This window comes from Octopus bimaculoides, chromosome 24 (genome assembly GCF_046866305.1).
Source record: "Octopus bimaculoides isolate indiv1 chromosome 24, ASM4686630v1, whole genome shotgun sequence".
NCBI classification, from domain to species: Eukaryota; Metazoa; Mollusca; class Cephalopoda; order Octopoda; family Octopodidae; genus Octopus; species Octopus bimaculoides.
In genome coordinates, this window is record NC_142951.1 from 21,402,464 (window position 1) to 21,420,266 (window position 17,803).

General features: G+C 36.6%; 1 protein-coding gene across 1 annotated transcript; it reads left to right on the top strand.

Moving 5' to 3' along the window:
• The first annotated feature begins 5,419 nt into the window (after positions 1–5,419).
• LOC149131227 (uncharacterized) lies at positions 5,420–6,820 on the top strand. Its single transcript, XM_089341549.1, has one exon. It carries the CDS (start codon positions 5,420–5,422, stop codon positions 6,818–6,820), a length of 1,401 nt encoding a protein of 466 aa, XP_089197675.1.
• The last annotated feature ends 10,983 nt before the right edge of the window (positions 6,821–17,803 follow it).

The window sequence follows — 17,803 nt, forward strand, 5'->3', positions numbered from 1 at the left end:
ATATCAGTAAGTTTAGTAATCACCCTAGATCAATAACGGAAAATTTGGTAAAGAATATATCACCAAAATATAGCCAAAATCCGACTCATGAGCAACGAACCTGAAGGAATTTATCAAATCTATACGAAGCAAACCAGGTATTCTGGTCTCGGCGGATAAAACTGGAAACTTATATAGAATTGACTACACCACCTACAAAAAACTAATAATGAAAGAACTCAACGGCAAATATAAGATAACTTCAAGAAAAACATTATCAGATATCAATTTGAAAATCAAAAAAATTATGATGGAATATGATCTAACTGATAAAATTGAACCACTTACACCTTGAGAACCTAAAATTAATTTGAAGGACCATAAGAAAAACTTTCAGGAAAACCCTACTGTTAGACTCATTTGCCCAACTAAATCTGATATTGGAAGACTAAGTAAGCTTATTCTCAATAACATTATACCTTTTATTATTCCTAACCTTGCTCTAAAATTATGGATTAATACGGATGAAGGACCAAGTGGTGGGCCGCTGTTCACAACGGTGCCCCGCCAATATGAAAGTGATAGGAAAGCTGCTGCAGAGAAGCGCAGGCAGAATAGAAAGAACAATGCTTTGAAGCCCCCGGCACCTGCTACCATTCGCTGGTCCCTGCTGCAGCAGATCTTTCCAAGCGCGGATTGGACTTATCAGCCATCTCCACACTCATCGATGATGACTTCCCCACCCACCTCTAGGATTATCAGATGGTCCTCGTTCCGACGGATGAACAACAAATCTTTTGTTGGAGATGGGATATTGTTCCTATAGTTTTCCACTGGTATTGTCGCCATTCAAACTATAATTTGAATCTAACCTCAATTTGAACACTTCATCACCAACACTACCTCTGTCACAGGGTCTAACCAACACACTCTTCACATTCCACACAGTTTCACCTGCACCTTCTCCAACCTAATTTACTGCATCAAATGCAACCTATGCAACCAACTATACATGGGTCAGACGGGCCGCCGGCTGGCCGACCGTTTCGCCGAACACCTAAGGGACGTTCGGACTCCCCCGTCACTTCCACTTGGCCAACCACTCCCCCTCTAACATCTCCGTTTTTGGCCTCGTTCTGCACCATAGATCCACTCCCTCACGACTCCACCTGGAACAGCGCTATATTTTCAACCTAAGAACAACTTTCCCCTTCATACTCAACACAGCCCCCTCCTCCTTGTGACTGTCTCCTTTACGACAAAGCAACACTTTTCTTTTTTTTCCACTTTTTTTCATTTTTCATTATTGTTTTTTATATTAACCCCTCCACACGCATACAATTGCACACATGAGCATAAACAACACACGTACACAAGAATGCACAACATACACACGCACACACAAGAACATACACAATATACACATACACACACGCACAAAATATACACAGACACATATGCACCCAACACTTACAATCCCACACACGCACACACCCCTCCACACACAATGCACATATATACATGCAAATGAATCCACACATTACTCCACACACACAACAAACATTAACACATACACGCACACACACAAACACAGACCCGCGCGCACGCACACAAACACAGACCCACGCGCACGCACACAAACTTACCTCCCTCTTGCACTCTCCTGTCTTAGAAAGAACTTTTGCTCCACCACTTCCCCTTCTGGTCCTTCCACAATGTAACCCCGTGGACATCAGTGGCAATTTTTTTCTTCCTCCGTTTTCCCCTCCTTTGGACTTTCCTTGTTTCCGACAAAGAGCTCCGCTCGAAACATCATATTCTCTCTCTTTCCTTTCCCGAGCGTCTAGTAACACAATCTGTATCACATCCTCACGTCTTTTTCTGTTGTCTTTTTCCTTTTTTGAACTTATATATATTTATATATATATATATATATATATATATATATATATATATATATATATACCGGAGTAAGCACATGAAATGTGCAACAAGGTGGAAAAAAGAATACTCAAATACCAGAGGTAGAGTAATATGCTTTATTTAAAAGCAGCAGAAATATAACAAAAAAACCGTTACTCTGAGTTTCACGTTCCCGTTCATCAGACAGTTTTCTGTCCGATGAACGGGAACGTGAAACTCAGAGTAACGGTTTTTTTTGTTATATTTCTGCTGCTTTTAAATAAAGTAAATGTGTGTGTGTGTGTGTGTGTGCGCGCGCGCGCAGAATTCTTAATACCCACTACTGGAAGGACCTTATCTTCTCCATAGGAAAAATTAATGGAATACCTCATCACAAATTTTTAAAAAGTTGGCATATTATTATTATTGTTATGGTCGTTGTTGTTACTATTATTGTTATATCAACAACTCCTCAAGAAATAATTTCCTCATAGACTCTTCCACCACATACAGAACTGACACGCACGCACCCGACAAACTTTAACATATAAACAGCTTTCCAAACGCAAAGAATAATGTTCATACCAGGGATCATGTATGTATGCTGATATTTCTATATACATATATGTATGTAGGTATGTGTGAGGGGATAGATATATGTGTGTATGTCCCCCTCACATGTGGTGACAGTGACTGTTGACTATTTTGGTATGTATGTGCAGCTATCTGTGTATGTGCATCTGAGCACACATATGTACTCATGTAGTTATGTTTTTGCACCCATGTATATCTGCATATGGTAATGTATACATGTATAGGCATGTATATTGGAGTTTTTATAACTATTTATATGGTTTTATATACTTTTTGTAGGCTTTTTTTTATGTGCCTAATATTTTTATTTTTTATTTTATATTTGTATTGAATTTTGTAAATCTCTGAAGAGGCCTAGCGAATCATGCATGTACCCCCATTACATCATTTTCATCTACTAATTAATTACTCCAGCGTACGGGAGCTATACAGATAGAACTGGGCATGCCAACACTAGGCCGAAACAGCTGTAAGATTTTGTCCCTTCTCCAATTGCTAAATGTCCTTTAAATTTAAAATCTTAATATGACATGGTATGTCATAAGTTTCTGTATATTGTGTTTTTTGTGAATTTAGTTATAAAATAAACAGATTAATCAACGGAATACAGTGTCTGCATGTTGAGTGCCTCATATTCCCCTCCATTTTCTTATTGCTATATGTGTGTGTATATATATATATATATATATATATATGTGTGTCAGTGTGTGTGTGTGTGTGTGTATGTATATATATATTATATATATATATACACACATACATGTATATATGTGTATATATATATATGTGTGTGTGTATAGTTCAGCGGAATCAACCTCAAGCTGTGGTAGTGTTATTACAAAAACCAACCATTCAGGTTAGTGACTATATATATGTGTTCATAAATTGTGTGCATGTATGTATGCGTGTGTATATATCTATAAATATATAGCTGAGTTTGTGAGTGTGTGTGTTTGTGTGTGTATACAATTCATACATTTACACAATTCCAAATTTCTTGAATGAAACAATCGGAATTAATATTCTAAATACCATAACTTAGGTAACTGCGTCATTTTTTCCGTGAAAATAAATCACAGTTACCAATAAAATCCATTAAACTGCGCAAAATAATATTTTCCCCCCTAATAAAACCTAAATTTCCTCTTTCTACGACCTTTACAAATCCTTTCTCTTATGAACGTTTACGAACAATCCAACAACAATTACAAGAACAAAAGAACATACTGTTATGACATACTTTCACTTTAATCCTTTCATTTTCATGCCGAGAAACTATTACTCTCACATATATAGGCATACATACATATATACATACATACCTCATTCAAATAAACAGACACGCTACCAATCATATGTAAATACACACATATATATGTACCTATGGTTACCAATGACCCCATTCTAATTGGCAGGAATTGTAAGTTCACTTTCCATTTCTAACAAAACCAAAATAGCGGGACATCGTTTTCAAATACGATCGACAAAAATTTATTCCTACAAACTGAGTTTTTTTTTAATCTTTTTATATCAATATAAAATATAGACATTTATTTATGCATGTATATGGGTATATAATATTTTGGAAAAAACATAATAACTTTAAGGTTTCCATTATTTGGAAAGTGCCATTTTATGTATTTTTTAATATACCTCCTTTACTAACACCCATTCAATTACAAATACATTTTCTGTTTATATCTTTCTCTTAGCTTCCCCAAACACTATGAAAACGATACCAATAATGTATATCTGGAAGACATGTGCATTTTGCCTTCTGTCTCGTAGTTATACGTTAATCTTTGACGGCTGGTTACTGAAGAGAATTTGCCTAGTAAATTTTTTTTATTTACTAAAAGAATTCGAAACCTATAGGTCTAACCGTTAAAAATAAGGTAAAAGTTTTTATTTTTTCTTCCCTTTGAAATGTCTTAACTTTGTGGTTTTCGGTCGTTTATGACTGCCTTCTAGCGTGTAGAAATTGCCTATTATAGGTAATTTCTCTTATATTTTATATTGAATATGTTGTCTATTGACTTTTTTACATGCTAGGCCACTGGTAGTATAACTCTGTATAGTTTTGTACCCTTTTATATATATATATATTTACAGTAATTATATGTAAACCAGATGCTAATGGTTCACTAAGTGTCCAGCTAAACGTAAATATTTACATATCCTGCTTTCAAGGTAAGACGTTTATCAATAATAACATTCCACACAACACTTTCAATAAGGTTTTCATTCTTTCGAAAGTGCAATTTTATGTATTTTTTTATATACCCGGTTTACTAACACGAATTCAATTACAAATACATTTTCTGTTTCAAAACGCTACCAATATAAATGGATGCTTCATTACTATTTATATGTTTCAACTACAAAACATAATATCGGCCTGAAATACACATGAGCAGCTTCCATTTCCAACTTTGGTAACTACACACCCTTTCGTACGGTATTTTTCAATCCGAAACCATACGTTGCTCTTATTTTCTTCATCACATTCCTTACGAAATGCCACCAAAAAAGAGAGTTCGTTGGGGAATGAAACGAAAAAGAAATTCCAGAATCGCTTCTTTAAGAGCCGCTCAACAAGCTGCTGAGACTCCAGACCAACGAACCCTTCGTCTAGCAAGAAACGCTGCTTCAACTGCTGCCTCAAGACCAACGAACCCTGCGTCAAGCAAGAAATGCTGCCACTAGAGCTTCTGAAGATGGTGAACATCGAACCCTTCGCCTTGCTGCTCATGCTTCTTCAACTGCTGCTGCAAGAGCTTCCGAGCCCCTGGAAGTGAGACAAGACCGCTTGAACACCATCGCCCATCGTAAAGGTCTTCGCAAAGGTGTCATGAAACCATGCAGTTCCAGATGGTTATTACAGGCGTTCGATTATAAGCCAGACATCGATTATTCATCCTACCCTGAAATCTCCATTTCCAATATGACACTCATTTGCTCATTCTGTTCTGCAAATAAGTGGCCAGGAGAACCTCCTGCAATGTGCTGTTCAGGTGGAAAAGTGAAATTACCTGCTTTGGAGGATCCCCCACAGCCACTGCAGGAGCTTCTTCTGGGAACAACTACTGATTCAAGACACTTCCTACGCAACATAAGAAAATATAACTGTGCGTTTCAAATGACCTCTTTCGGTGCAAATATCATCAGAGAGGATGGATTCATGCCTAGATTTAAAGTCCAGGGTCAGGTTTACCACAGGATAGGACCTCTTCAACGTGATACCATCCAAGAGCCGCAGTTTCTTCAACTATACTTCGTTTGCAGCTACCAAGAACAGCCGGCAAAACGAAAGAACATATCACCTGTGACTAACTTCCAACTGATATTGCGGCTACAGGAAATGCTTCATGAAACAAATAGTTATCTTAAGAGTTTCAAGTATGCTTTAGAGATAGCGTCAGGCCCCAATTTCAATGTTGTCATAGATGCTGATAAACGTCCATTTGGTGAGCATGCAGGCCGGTATAATCAACCATCTTGTAATGAAGTCGTCATTGTTCTTCAAGGTGAACCCTCTAATCCAAGGGATATTGTTTTGTCATGCCGCGATAACAGCATCCAACGAATACACGAATCTCATAGGGCATACGATGCGCTCCAGTACCCCTTGCTATTCGTTTACGGTGAGGATGGGTACCATTTCGGTATTCCTCAACATCATCCACAAAGACCAGACGAATGTACCAGCAAAAACGTTTCATGCATGGAATTCTATTCATATCGCCTAATGACTCGAGGAAACTCAATGAATCATCTCCATTGTTCACGTGACCTGTTCCATCAATTTGTTGTGGATATCTACGCCAAGATGGAGTCTGAAAGGTTGTGTTTCATTCGCCATAATCAAAAAAAGCTAAGGTCTAAGAATTATATCCACCTTCGGGATGGCATAATCAATGACGTCTCGCCTCAAGATATTGGACAGGTTTGCATTTTACCTTCTTCATTTACCGGGGGTCCGCGGTATATGCATGAGAGAATGCAAGATGCCATGACGTTTGTACGTCATTTTGGTTGCCCGGATTTATTCATAACCTTTACTTGCAACCCCAAGTGGATTGAAATTGAAATTGAATTATTAAACGGTCAGAGGCCCACTGACAGGCACGATCTTCTTGCCAGAGTTTTTCTGTTGAAGCTACAGAAACTCATGGATTTGATCAAGATAGGACAGATATTCGGAAGTGTTAAATGCGACATGTATACTATCGAGTGGCAAAAAAGGTCTTCCGCATGCCCATATTCTCTTATGGTTGTCCTCAAAAATCAATTCAAACAATATAGACAGCCTTATATCAGCAGAACATGCCTGATCCAGCGGTAGACCCAGATCTTTTTCATATAGTACACTCAAACATGATTCATGGACCTTGTAGGTATGGATTTAACATCCATTCACCATGCTTCAGAGATTCGAAGAGGGTTTCCCAAGAAGTTCCAGCTTCATACTCAGATGGGCAATGATAGCTACCCCCTATACAGGCGAAGGAGTCCTGAAGACGGTGGGCTCACGGTTAAGGTAGGGCACCACGAAGTAGACAACAGATGGATCATGCCATTTTGCCCGCTTCTGTCCAAAGCATTTAACGCTCATATCAACGTAGAGTTTTGCAGTTCAATCAAGTCTATCAAATATGTCTGCAAATATATAAATATCTAAGATATTTATACATCAGTACGAGAAGAACGCAATGACATCGGTTTCAAGTATTACTAAAATCAATTAAATTTCTCGGGCAACGCCGGGCTGACCTTTAAGATCTCTGTATCTATATCTATTTATCGCTTTATCTTCTTCTACATTTAGATTTTTCCTCACCACCCTTCGCCAACCCATCTAAATAGCTTAGATGTATCTTACTTGACTATCCAGATTTTCTCTTATTGTTTCTTAGATTACCCGCCCCACCGATTTGACTCCTTTTATGTTTTATTTTAATTTTATTTTTACATGAATATCTGTGTATTACTTTTTCTTTTTTTCTCAGGATTTTATATTCCTATTTTATTTTATATTATTATTTCATTTTGTCATTTTATTATATTGTTCTTAACCACCAACTTAACACTACACACTGAATCGTGGCAGGGTATGGACGGATTTCGGAGTACCAAGGAAATTATGTGTAAATGGAGAATTCTACGAGGTATAGTACAATGCAAAATACCAAAAGGAGCCTCACCTCTTATATCTCACCTTTCTTCCTCCTTTAACGCCGATGTGATATAATTTCTTGGGAGAGAAATACTTTTGTGGCTGAAGATAGCTTTGTATTGTCAATTATACACTGATATAAAGCTTGAAACACGTGTACCGCAGAATCCTTTGTGTTTTTGTTTTTATTTTTTGCATTTACAATTCATATATATATACATGTAGGAATCTGGTAGGCGTGAAGTGGATTCGATCCACTATACCCAAATTTGAATAGCTAGGCCGAAGCGGTGTCTCCACCACTTGACCCCTTTCTGACCTCTTCTACTCCATCTAGAATAGAGATAAACAAGACCGCCAGCTAAATCCTTTGCACTCACTACCCTTCTCCATAGCTATAAAAACAAGAGACCTCCAAGCAAACTTCCTCTTTCTTTAGTCACCAGTGGTCACTTGATGACTCATGGAGAACGAAGCCTGTCTGACCAGCTACAACCTTGCCAGAGGGAGAGAGAAGTTTACAGTCAGCCACTGTGAGACAACGGTGCACACATTATAACTAATAGGAGCTCTCATCCTTTTCTCTATAACCCTACCATCTCTCTCTCTATGTAATTACTACTATGAAAAAGTGTACATACAGATACAGGCTAAAATTCTTAACCTTGTGTGCTTTACGTACAAACTGTTATTCTATTACACTGGCCTACCCGTCGTGGTATGGCAACATATAAAGTAACGGTAAATAAACATTTCTATAAAAATGTTGATCATCTCCATCGTTCATCTTATAACCAGTACAAGTGGTAAATAATACTTATCATTACAATGGGTGACATATCTATACAACACAAAAACGTCAACCGTTACATATATATATATAGAGAATTATATTTATATAGGATGTAGTATTAACCTGAAACAGAGAATATATAACCATAAGTCTTCGTTTAGACTTAGACATAAGGCAAATAGTACGACATTGGCAAGTAAAATTTGGGAGTTAAAAGATAATGGTATTAATTTTAGCCTTAAATGGGAAATTATAAGAAAAGCTCAACCTTATAGAAATAATAGATATGGATGTGAATTATGTTCTATGGAAATATATGAAATTTTTAAACTTAGGAACAATCCTAATCTAATCAATAATAGATTAGACCTTAGGGTATCATGTGTTATTTCTTTACTACCCACAAGGGGCTACACACAGAGGGGACAAACAAAGACAGACAAACAAACAGATTAAGTCAATTATATCGACCCCAGTGCGTAACTGGTACTTATTTAATCGACCCCGAAAGGATGAAAGGCAAAGTCGACCTCGGCGGAATTTGAACTCAGAACGTAGCGGCAGACGAAATACCGCTAAGCATTTCTGCCTTAGGGTATAATGTGTGCATTGCTCTACTCGCACTTTTAAATTTTTTAAAAAAATAGGGCTTTTATTTAAGTAACTAAAGTTATCAAAATATAGTACTTTACTTCTATTATGGTCATCTAAGACTATCAATTAGCACATATTTATATTGGTAATTGAACCTTTATAACATATTCCTGATCTCTCTACTTAAATCAATCATCAGATTCCTGTATTGATTATTCTTGTTATTTCCTAACATCCTTTCTTTTTTCAGTCCCTTAAACCTTAGTAAACACATTATTATAAACTAATATTAATTTTTATTTTTTATTCACATTATATAAATAAAGCTTACCTATGTGTCTCCTAAATAATATCATTATCTTATCTTCAGCTAAAAATTTTTAAAGATAATTCAAAATAGTTTTCATGATCACTATATACTTAATATCCTTAAATTTTACATCCAGAGCCCCTGAATTCAATACTGACATTATTTCATGATTTTTTGTGGAAAATAATTACATCTCATTTTATTTATTTTATTAACATACCTCTTATTGTGAAGACATTGGTTAGAGTATTGTTGTTGTCTGTACCACTATATTGTTACTCTACTCAGACTAAAAGTAAAAAACCTATTTGACCCATATACCTAGGGCTGTAATTCCTCAACACTTTGATAGTAGTAAAATGACCTGATACTACTATGACCAGTGAAACCTTTAGATTCTAATACATTTTATAGCCTTGTCCATGCATACTGCTTACACCTTCCCTCTCCCCTTTGCTATCACCACTAGATAAGAAACAATAAAATCTGAGACAGTTAAAACTTTTGTCTAGAATCAATTACTAGCCTGATAGACTCCGCTATATCAAGACGGACTTATATATTCTTCCTCACATTTGGATTTTTATGTATGCTCTCTCCCACTTGGATTTGATATGTTGCCACATTTATAATATGTCTTTTTTCTGCATTTTCGTGCAGCTGAAGATTGCTCTTCATATTGCATTTAAAGTAATGCTCGCATTACTTAAATAAATTGAAGTAGCATGAAACGTGCGTACTGCAATCACCTTTGAAATCCGTGTTGCTTATTTTTTGATATATATGTATATATATATATATATATATATATATATATATATATATATATATATAGGTAAGTGATAGGCTTGCCTCGATCCTTCAGGGGTATGGAACAATGAGCTTAAATAGCACCCATCCTACATCCCCTTACAGGAAGACCAACACAACTCCAACTAAAATGCAAGGCTTTCTTCACCTATCGCTACTATTACACCACCACATACATTAATATACCCACTAATCACTTCTACATTTCGCACACCACAAACTCTGAACATACTCCTCAACATTCTGATGAGATCTGCCAAACCACTGGCTTGATTGAAACGTATGTAAATGACTATTGCCTAACATACACAATGACTCACTACATAACTTCAACCTCCACAATGACTCATTGCATAACCTCCACGTAATAAAACAGCAGCTAACTAGTCCAACAGTAATGCTTTTTCTTGTATTTGTTGCTCCATTCTCCACATAAATATATATATATATATATATATATATATATATATTGTGGACTTTTTGTTGTTGAACATTTGAACTTTTTTTTGCAAGCATGGCAACACTGTGTTGGAGTGGGAGGTTGTTCTGCCCAAGCAGTGGGTGGATGGACTTGAGAAGAGGACAGTGGTCCTGCGAACCTTTTCTAGGTTGCGAAACGCCATCACTCTCTTCGAAAAGGAATAAATAGAAAAAGAACTGGCGAACTGTTTTGTCTCTAGGGGTGTCAAATTTGCAACGGTATGGCAGCAGTTTGACTCCCTGGAAGAAGCCTGCATTGTGGTTAGTCAGCCCATGTAGGGTGAAAAAATTCTGTTTCTCCCCACTTATTGTGGGAAGAGAATTATTAGAGCCTGGGTTGGTGGTCAGCCCCAAGCATGGAGGCTGGATGGATCGAGGATACCGTCCAGCACGGTTTGAGGGATAGCGGATCCAGGTTGTTAAATGTGACAGTGGCTCCTGCGGTGAACTGGGAAGGGTCAAAGGCAACCATGACCCTATGGACCCCAGTAGTCACAAAAAAAACCCACCATAAGTTGGACAAGTTTGAAGAGGAACTTTAGACAGTTGTTAAGAACATTAAAATAAATAAACACCTTAGGAGGAACTTGCATTTGGAGTACCTTAGCAGAATTACCAGGGAAATTAACAGAACAAACGGGATTTTAGTTAAATCGGATAAAACAGGAAACATATATAAACTACATAAACAATATTATCTTGACCTTCTTAAAAAAGAAATAGAAAAAAACTACAAAATAACAAATAAGAACATGCTCAGAAAAGCGAATCTTGAAGCTAAGAAGTTAATGAATAACTTCAACCTTTTAAATAGAACTGAACCTCTTAGTGCCTCAAGAACCACATTTTATCCTGAAAGATCAGAAGAGTAATTTTTGGACTGATCCTTCCTTAAGACTCATTCGCCTGACTAAGTCAGATATAGGGATACTTAATAAGAATATATTAGATAAATATATCCCTACAACAGTTAGGAAATTGAAGCTTCATCTATGATCTAATTCTACACAAATAGTAGAATGGTTTAAATTGATCAACGATAAGGAAAATGTGAAATTTATCCAATTCGATATTGCGAATTCTTATCCTTCAATTATACTTAATAAAGCATTGTGGTTTGCACACAATAAGGCAGGGCTTACAAGGGATGAGATTAATGATATATTAGCTGCTAGAAGATCTTTCATTAAATTCAATAACAAAATTTGGATTCGTAAGGATACCCCAGATGCATTTGATGTCCCTATGAGTAGTTCTGATTCAGCACAAATTAGTGATTATATATGTGTGTATAGTTCAGTGGAATCAACCTGCAGCTGTGGTAGCATTACTAAAAAAACCGACCATTCAGGTTAGTCACTATATATATGTGTGTGTATAGTTCAGTGGATCAACCTGAAGCTGTGGTAGCATTATTGCAAAGACCGACCATTCAGGTTAGAGACTATATATATGTGTGTATAGTTCAGCAGAATCAACCTGAAGCTGTGGTAATATTATTGCAAAGACCGACCATTCAGGTTAGTGACTATATATATGTGTGTATAGTTCAGCAGAATCAACCTGAAGCTATGGTAATATTATTGCAAAGACCGACCATTCAGGTTAGTGACTATATATAAGTGTGTATAGTTCAGCAGAATCAACCAGAAGCTGTGGTAATATTATTGCAAAGACTGACCATTCAGGTTAGTGACTATATATATGTGTGTATAGTTCAGCAGATTCAACCTGAAGCTGTGGTAATATTATTGCAAAGACCGACCATTCAGGTTAGTGACTATATATATGTGTGTATAGTTCAGCAGATTCAACCTGAAGCTGTGGTAATATTATTGCAAAGACCGACCATTCAGGTTAGTGACTATATATATGTGTGTATAGTTCAGCAGATTCAACCTGAAGCTGTGGTAATATTATTGCAAAGACTGACCATTCAGGTTAGTGACTACATATATGTGTGTATAGTTCAGCAGATTCAACCTGAAGCTGTGGTAATATTATTGCAAAGACCGACCATTCAGGTTAGTGACTATATATATGTGTGTATAGTTCAGCAGATTCAACCTGAAGCTGTGGTAATATTATTGCAAAGACCGACCATTCAGGTTAGTGACTATATATAAGTGTGTATAGTTCAGCAGAATTAACCTGAAGCTGTGGCAATATTATTGCAAAGACCGACCATTCAGGTTAGTGACTATATATAAGTGTGTATAGTTCAGCAGAATTAACCTGAAGCTGTGGCAATATTATTGCAAAGACCGACCATTCAGGTTAGTGACTATATATAAGTGTGTATAGTTCAGCAGAATTAACCTGAAGCTGTGGCAATATTATTGCAAAGACCGACCATTCAGGTTAGTGACTATATATAAGTGTGTATAGTTCAGCAGAATTAACCTGAAGCTGTGGCAATATTATTGCAAAGACCTACCATTCAGGTTAGTGACTATATATATGTGTGTATAGTTTAGCAGATTCAACCTGAAGCTGTGCTAATATTATTGCAAAGACCGACCATTCAGGTTAGTGACTATATATAAGTGTGTATAGTTCAGCAGAATTAACCTGAAGCTGTGGCAATATTATTGCAAAGACCGACCATTCAGGTTAGTGACTATATATAAGTGTGTATAGTTCAGCAGAATTAACCTGAAGCTGTGGCAATATTATTGCAAAGACCGACCATTCAGGTTAGTGACTATATATAAGTGTGTATAGTTCAGCAGAATTAACCTGAAGCTGTGGCAATATTATTGCAAAGACCGACCATTCAGGTTAGTGACTATATATATGTGTGTATAGTTTAGCAGATTCAACCTGAAGCTGTGGTAATATTATTGCAAAGACCTACCATTCAGGTTAGTGACTATATATATGTGTGTATAGTTCAGCAGATTCAACCTGAAGCTGTGGTAATATTATTGCAAAGACCGACCATTCAGGTTAGTGACTATATATAAGTGTGTATAGTTCAGCAGAATTAACCTGAAGCTGTGGCAATATTATTGCAAAGACCGACCATTCAGGTTAGTGACTATATATATGTGTGTATAGTTCAGCAGAATCAACCTGAAGCTGTGGTAATATTATTGCAAAGACCGATCATTCAGGTTAGTGACTATATATATGTGTGTATAGTTCAGCAGAATCAACCTGAAGCTGTGGTAATATTATTGCAAAGACCGACCATTCAGGTTAGTGACTATATATATGTGTGTATAGTTCAGCAGATTCAACCTGAAGCTGTGGTAATATTATTGCAAAGACTGACCATTCAGGTTAGTGACTATATATATGTGTGTATAGTTCAGCAGATTCAACCTGAAGCTGTGGTAATATTATTGCAAAGACCGACCATTCAGGTTAGTGACTATATATATGTGGGTATAGTTCAGCAGAATTAACCTGAAGCTGTGGTAATATTATTGCAAAGACCGACCATTCAGGTTAGTGACTATATTTATGTGTGTATAGTTCAGCAGATTCAACCTGAAGCTGTGGTAATATTATTGCAAAGACCGACCATTCAGGTTAGTGACTATATATATGTGTGTGTATAGTTCAGCAGATTCAACCTGAAGCTGTGGTAATATTATTGCAAAGACCGACCATTCAGGTTAGTGACTACATATATGTGGGTATAGTTCAGCAGAATTAACCTGAAGCTGTGGTAATATTATTGCAAAGACCGACCATTCAGGTTAGTGACTATATATATGTGTGTATAGTTCAGCAGATTCAACCTGAAGCTGTGGTAATATTATTGCAAAGACCGACCATTCAGGTTAGTGACTATATATATGTGTGTATAGTTCAGCAGATTCAACCTGAAGCTGTGGTAATATTATTGCAAAGACCGACCATTCAGGTTAGTGACTATATATATGTGTGTATAGTTCAGCAGATTCAACCTGAAGCTGTGGTAATATTATTGCAAAGACCTACCATTCAGGTTAGTGACTATATATATGTGTGTATAGTTCAGCAGAATCAACCTGAAGCTGTGGTAATATTATTGCAAAGACCTACCATTCAGGTTAGTGACTATATATATGTGTGTATAGTTCAGCAGAATTAACCTGAAGCTGTGGTAATATTATTGCAAAGACCTACCATTCAGGTTAGTGACTATATATATGTGTGTATAGTTTAGCAGATTCAACCTGAAGCTGTGCTAATATTATTGCAAAGACCTACCATTCAGGTTAGTGACTATATATATGTCTGTATAGTTTAGCAGATTCAACCTGAAGCTGTGCTAATATTATTGCAAAGACCGACCATTCAGGTTAGTAACTATATATAAGTGTGTATAGTTCAGCAGAATTAACCTGAAGCTGTGGCAATATTATTGCAAAGACCGACCATTCAGGTTAGTGACTATATATAAGTGTGTATAGTTCAGCAGAATTAACCTGAAGCTGTGGCAATATTATTGCAAAGACCGACCATTCAGGTTAGTGACTATATATAAGTGTGTATAGTTCTGCAGAATTAACCTGAAGCTGTGGCAATATTATTGCAAAGACCGACCATTCAGGTTAGTGACTATATATATGTGTGTATAGTTTAGCAGATTCAACCTGAAGCTGTGGTAATATTATTGCAAAGACCTACCATTCAGGTTAGTGACTATATATATGTGTGTATAGTTCAGCAGATTCAACCTGAAGCTGTGGTAATATTATTGCAAAGACCGACCATTCAGGTTAGTGACTATATATAAGTGTGTATAGTTCAGCAGAATTAACCTGAAGCTGTGGCAATATTATTGCAAAGACCGACCATTCAGGTTAGTGACTATATATATGTGTGTATAGTTCAGCAGAATCAACCTGAAGCTGTGGTAATATTATTGCAAAGACCGACCATTCAGGTTAGTGACTATATATATGTGTGTATAGTTCAGCAGAATCAACCTGAAGCTGTGGTAATATTATTGCAAAGACCGACCATTCAGGTTAGTGACTATATATATGTGTGTATAGTTCAGCAGATTCAACCTGAAGCTGTGGTAATATTATTGCAAAGACCGACCATTCAGGTTAGTGACTATATATATGTGTGTATAGTTCAGCAGATTCAACCTGAAGCTGTGGTAATATTATTGCAAAGACCGACCATTCAGGTTAGTGACTATATATATGTGGGTATAGTTCAGCAGAATTAACCTGAAGCTGTGGTAATATTATTGCAAAGACCGACCATTCAGGTTAGTGACTATATTTATGTGTGTATAGTTCAGCAGATTCAACCTGAAGCTGTGGTAATATTATTGCAAAGACCGACCATTCAGGTTAGTGACTATATATATGTGTGTGTATAGTTCAGCAGATTCAACCTGAAGCTGTGGTAATATTATTGCAAAGACCGACCATTCAGGTTAGTGACTACATATATGTGGGTATAGTTCAGCAGAATTAACCTGAAGCTGTGGTAATATTATTGCAAAGACCGACCATTCAGGTTAGTGACTATATATATGTGTGTATAGTTCAGCAGATTCAACCTGAAGCTGTGGTAATATTATTGCAAAGACCGACCATTCAGGTTAGTGACTATATATATGTGTGTATAGTTCAGCAGATTCAACCTGAAGCTGTGGTAATATTATTGCAAAGACCGACCATTCAGGTTAGTGACTATATATATGTGTGTATAGTTCAGCAGATTCAACCTGAAGCTGTGGTAATATTATTGCAAAGACCGACCATTCAGGTTAGTGACTATATATAAGTGTGTATAGTTCAGCAGAATTAACCTGAAGCTGTGGCAATATTATTGCAAAGACCGACCATTCAGGTTAGTGACTATATATAAGTGTGTATAGTTCAGCAGAATTAACCTGAAGCTGTGGCAATATTATTGCAAAGACCGACCATTCAGGTTAGTGACTATATATAAGTGTGTATAGTTCAGCAGAATTAACCTGAAGCTGTGGCAATATTATTGCAAAGACCGACCATTCAGGTTAGTGACTATATACAAGTGTGTATAGTTCAGCAGAATTAACCTGAAGCTGTGGCAATATTATTGCAAAGACCGACCATTCAGGTTAGTGACTATATATATGTGTGTATAGTTCAGCAGAATCAACCTGAAGCTGTGGTAATATTATTGCAAAGACCTACCATTCAGGTTAGTGACTATATATATGTGTGTATAGTTCAGCAGAATCAACCTGAAGCTGTGGTAATATTATTGCAAAGACCTACCATTCAGGTTAGTGACTATATATATGTCTGTATAGTTCAGCAGATTCAACCTGAAGCTGTGGTAATATTATTGCAAAGACCGACCATTCAGGTTAGTGACTATATATATGTGTGTATAGTTCAGCAGATTCAACCTGAAGCTGTGGTAATATTATTGCAAAGACCGACCATTCAGGTTAGTGACTATATATATGTGTGTATAGTTCAGCAGATTCAACCTGAAGCTGTGGTAATATTATTGCAAAGACCGACCATTCAGGTTAGTGACTATATATATGTGTGTATAGTTCAGCAGATTCAACCTGAAGCTGTGGTAATATTATTGCAAAGACCGACCATTCAGGTTAGTGACTATATATAAGTGTGTATAGTTCAGCAGATTCAACCTGAAGCTGTGGTAATATTATTGCAAAGACCGACCATTCAGGTTAGTGACTATATATATATGTGTGTATAGTTCAGCAGATTCAACCTGAAGCTGTGGTAATATTATTGCAAAGACCGACCATTCAGGTTAGTGACTATATATATGTCTGTATAGTTCAGCAGAATCAACCTGAAGCTGTGGTAATATTATTGCAAAGACCGACCATTCAGGTTAGTGACTATATATATGTGTGTATAGTTTAGCAGATTCAACCTGAAGCTGTGGTAATATTATTGCAAAGACCGACCATTCAGGTTAGTGACTATATATATGTGTGTATAGTTTAGCAGATTCAACCTGAAGCTGTGGTAATATTATTGCAAAGACCGACCATTCAGGTTAGTGACTATATATATGTGTGTATAGTTCAGCAGATTCAACCTGAAGCTGTGCTAATATTATTGCAAAGACCGACCATTCAGGTTAGTGACTATATATATGTGTGTATAGTTTAGCAGATTCAACCTGAAGCTGTGGTAATATTATTGCAAAGACCGACCATTCAGGTTAGTGACTA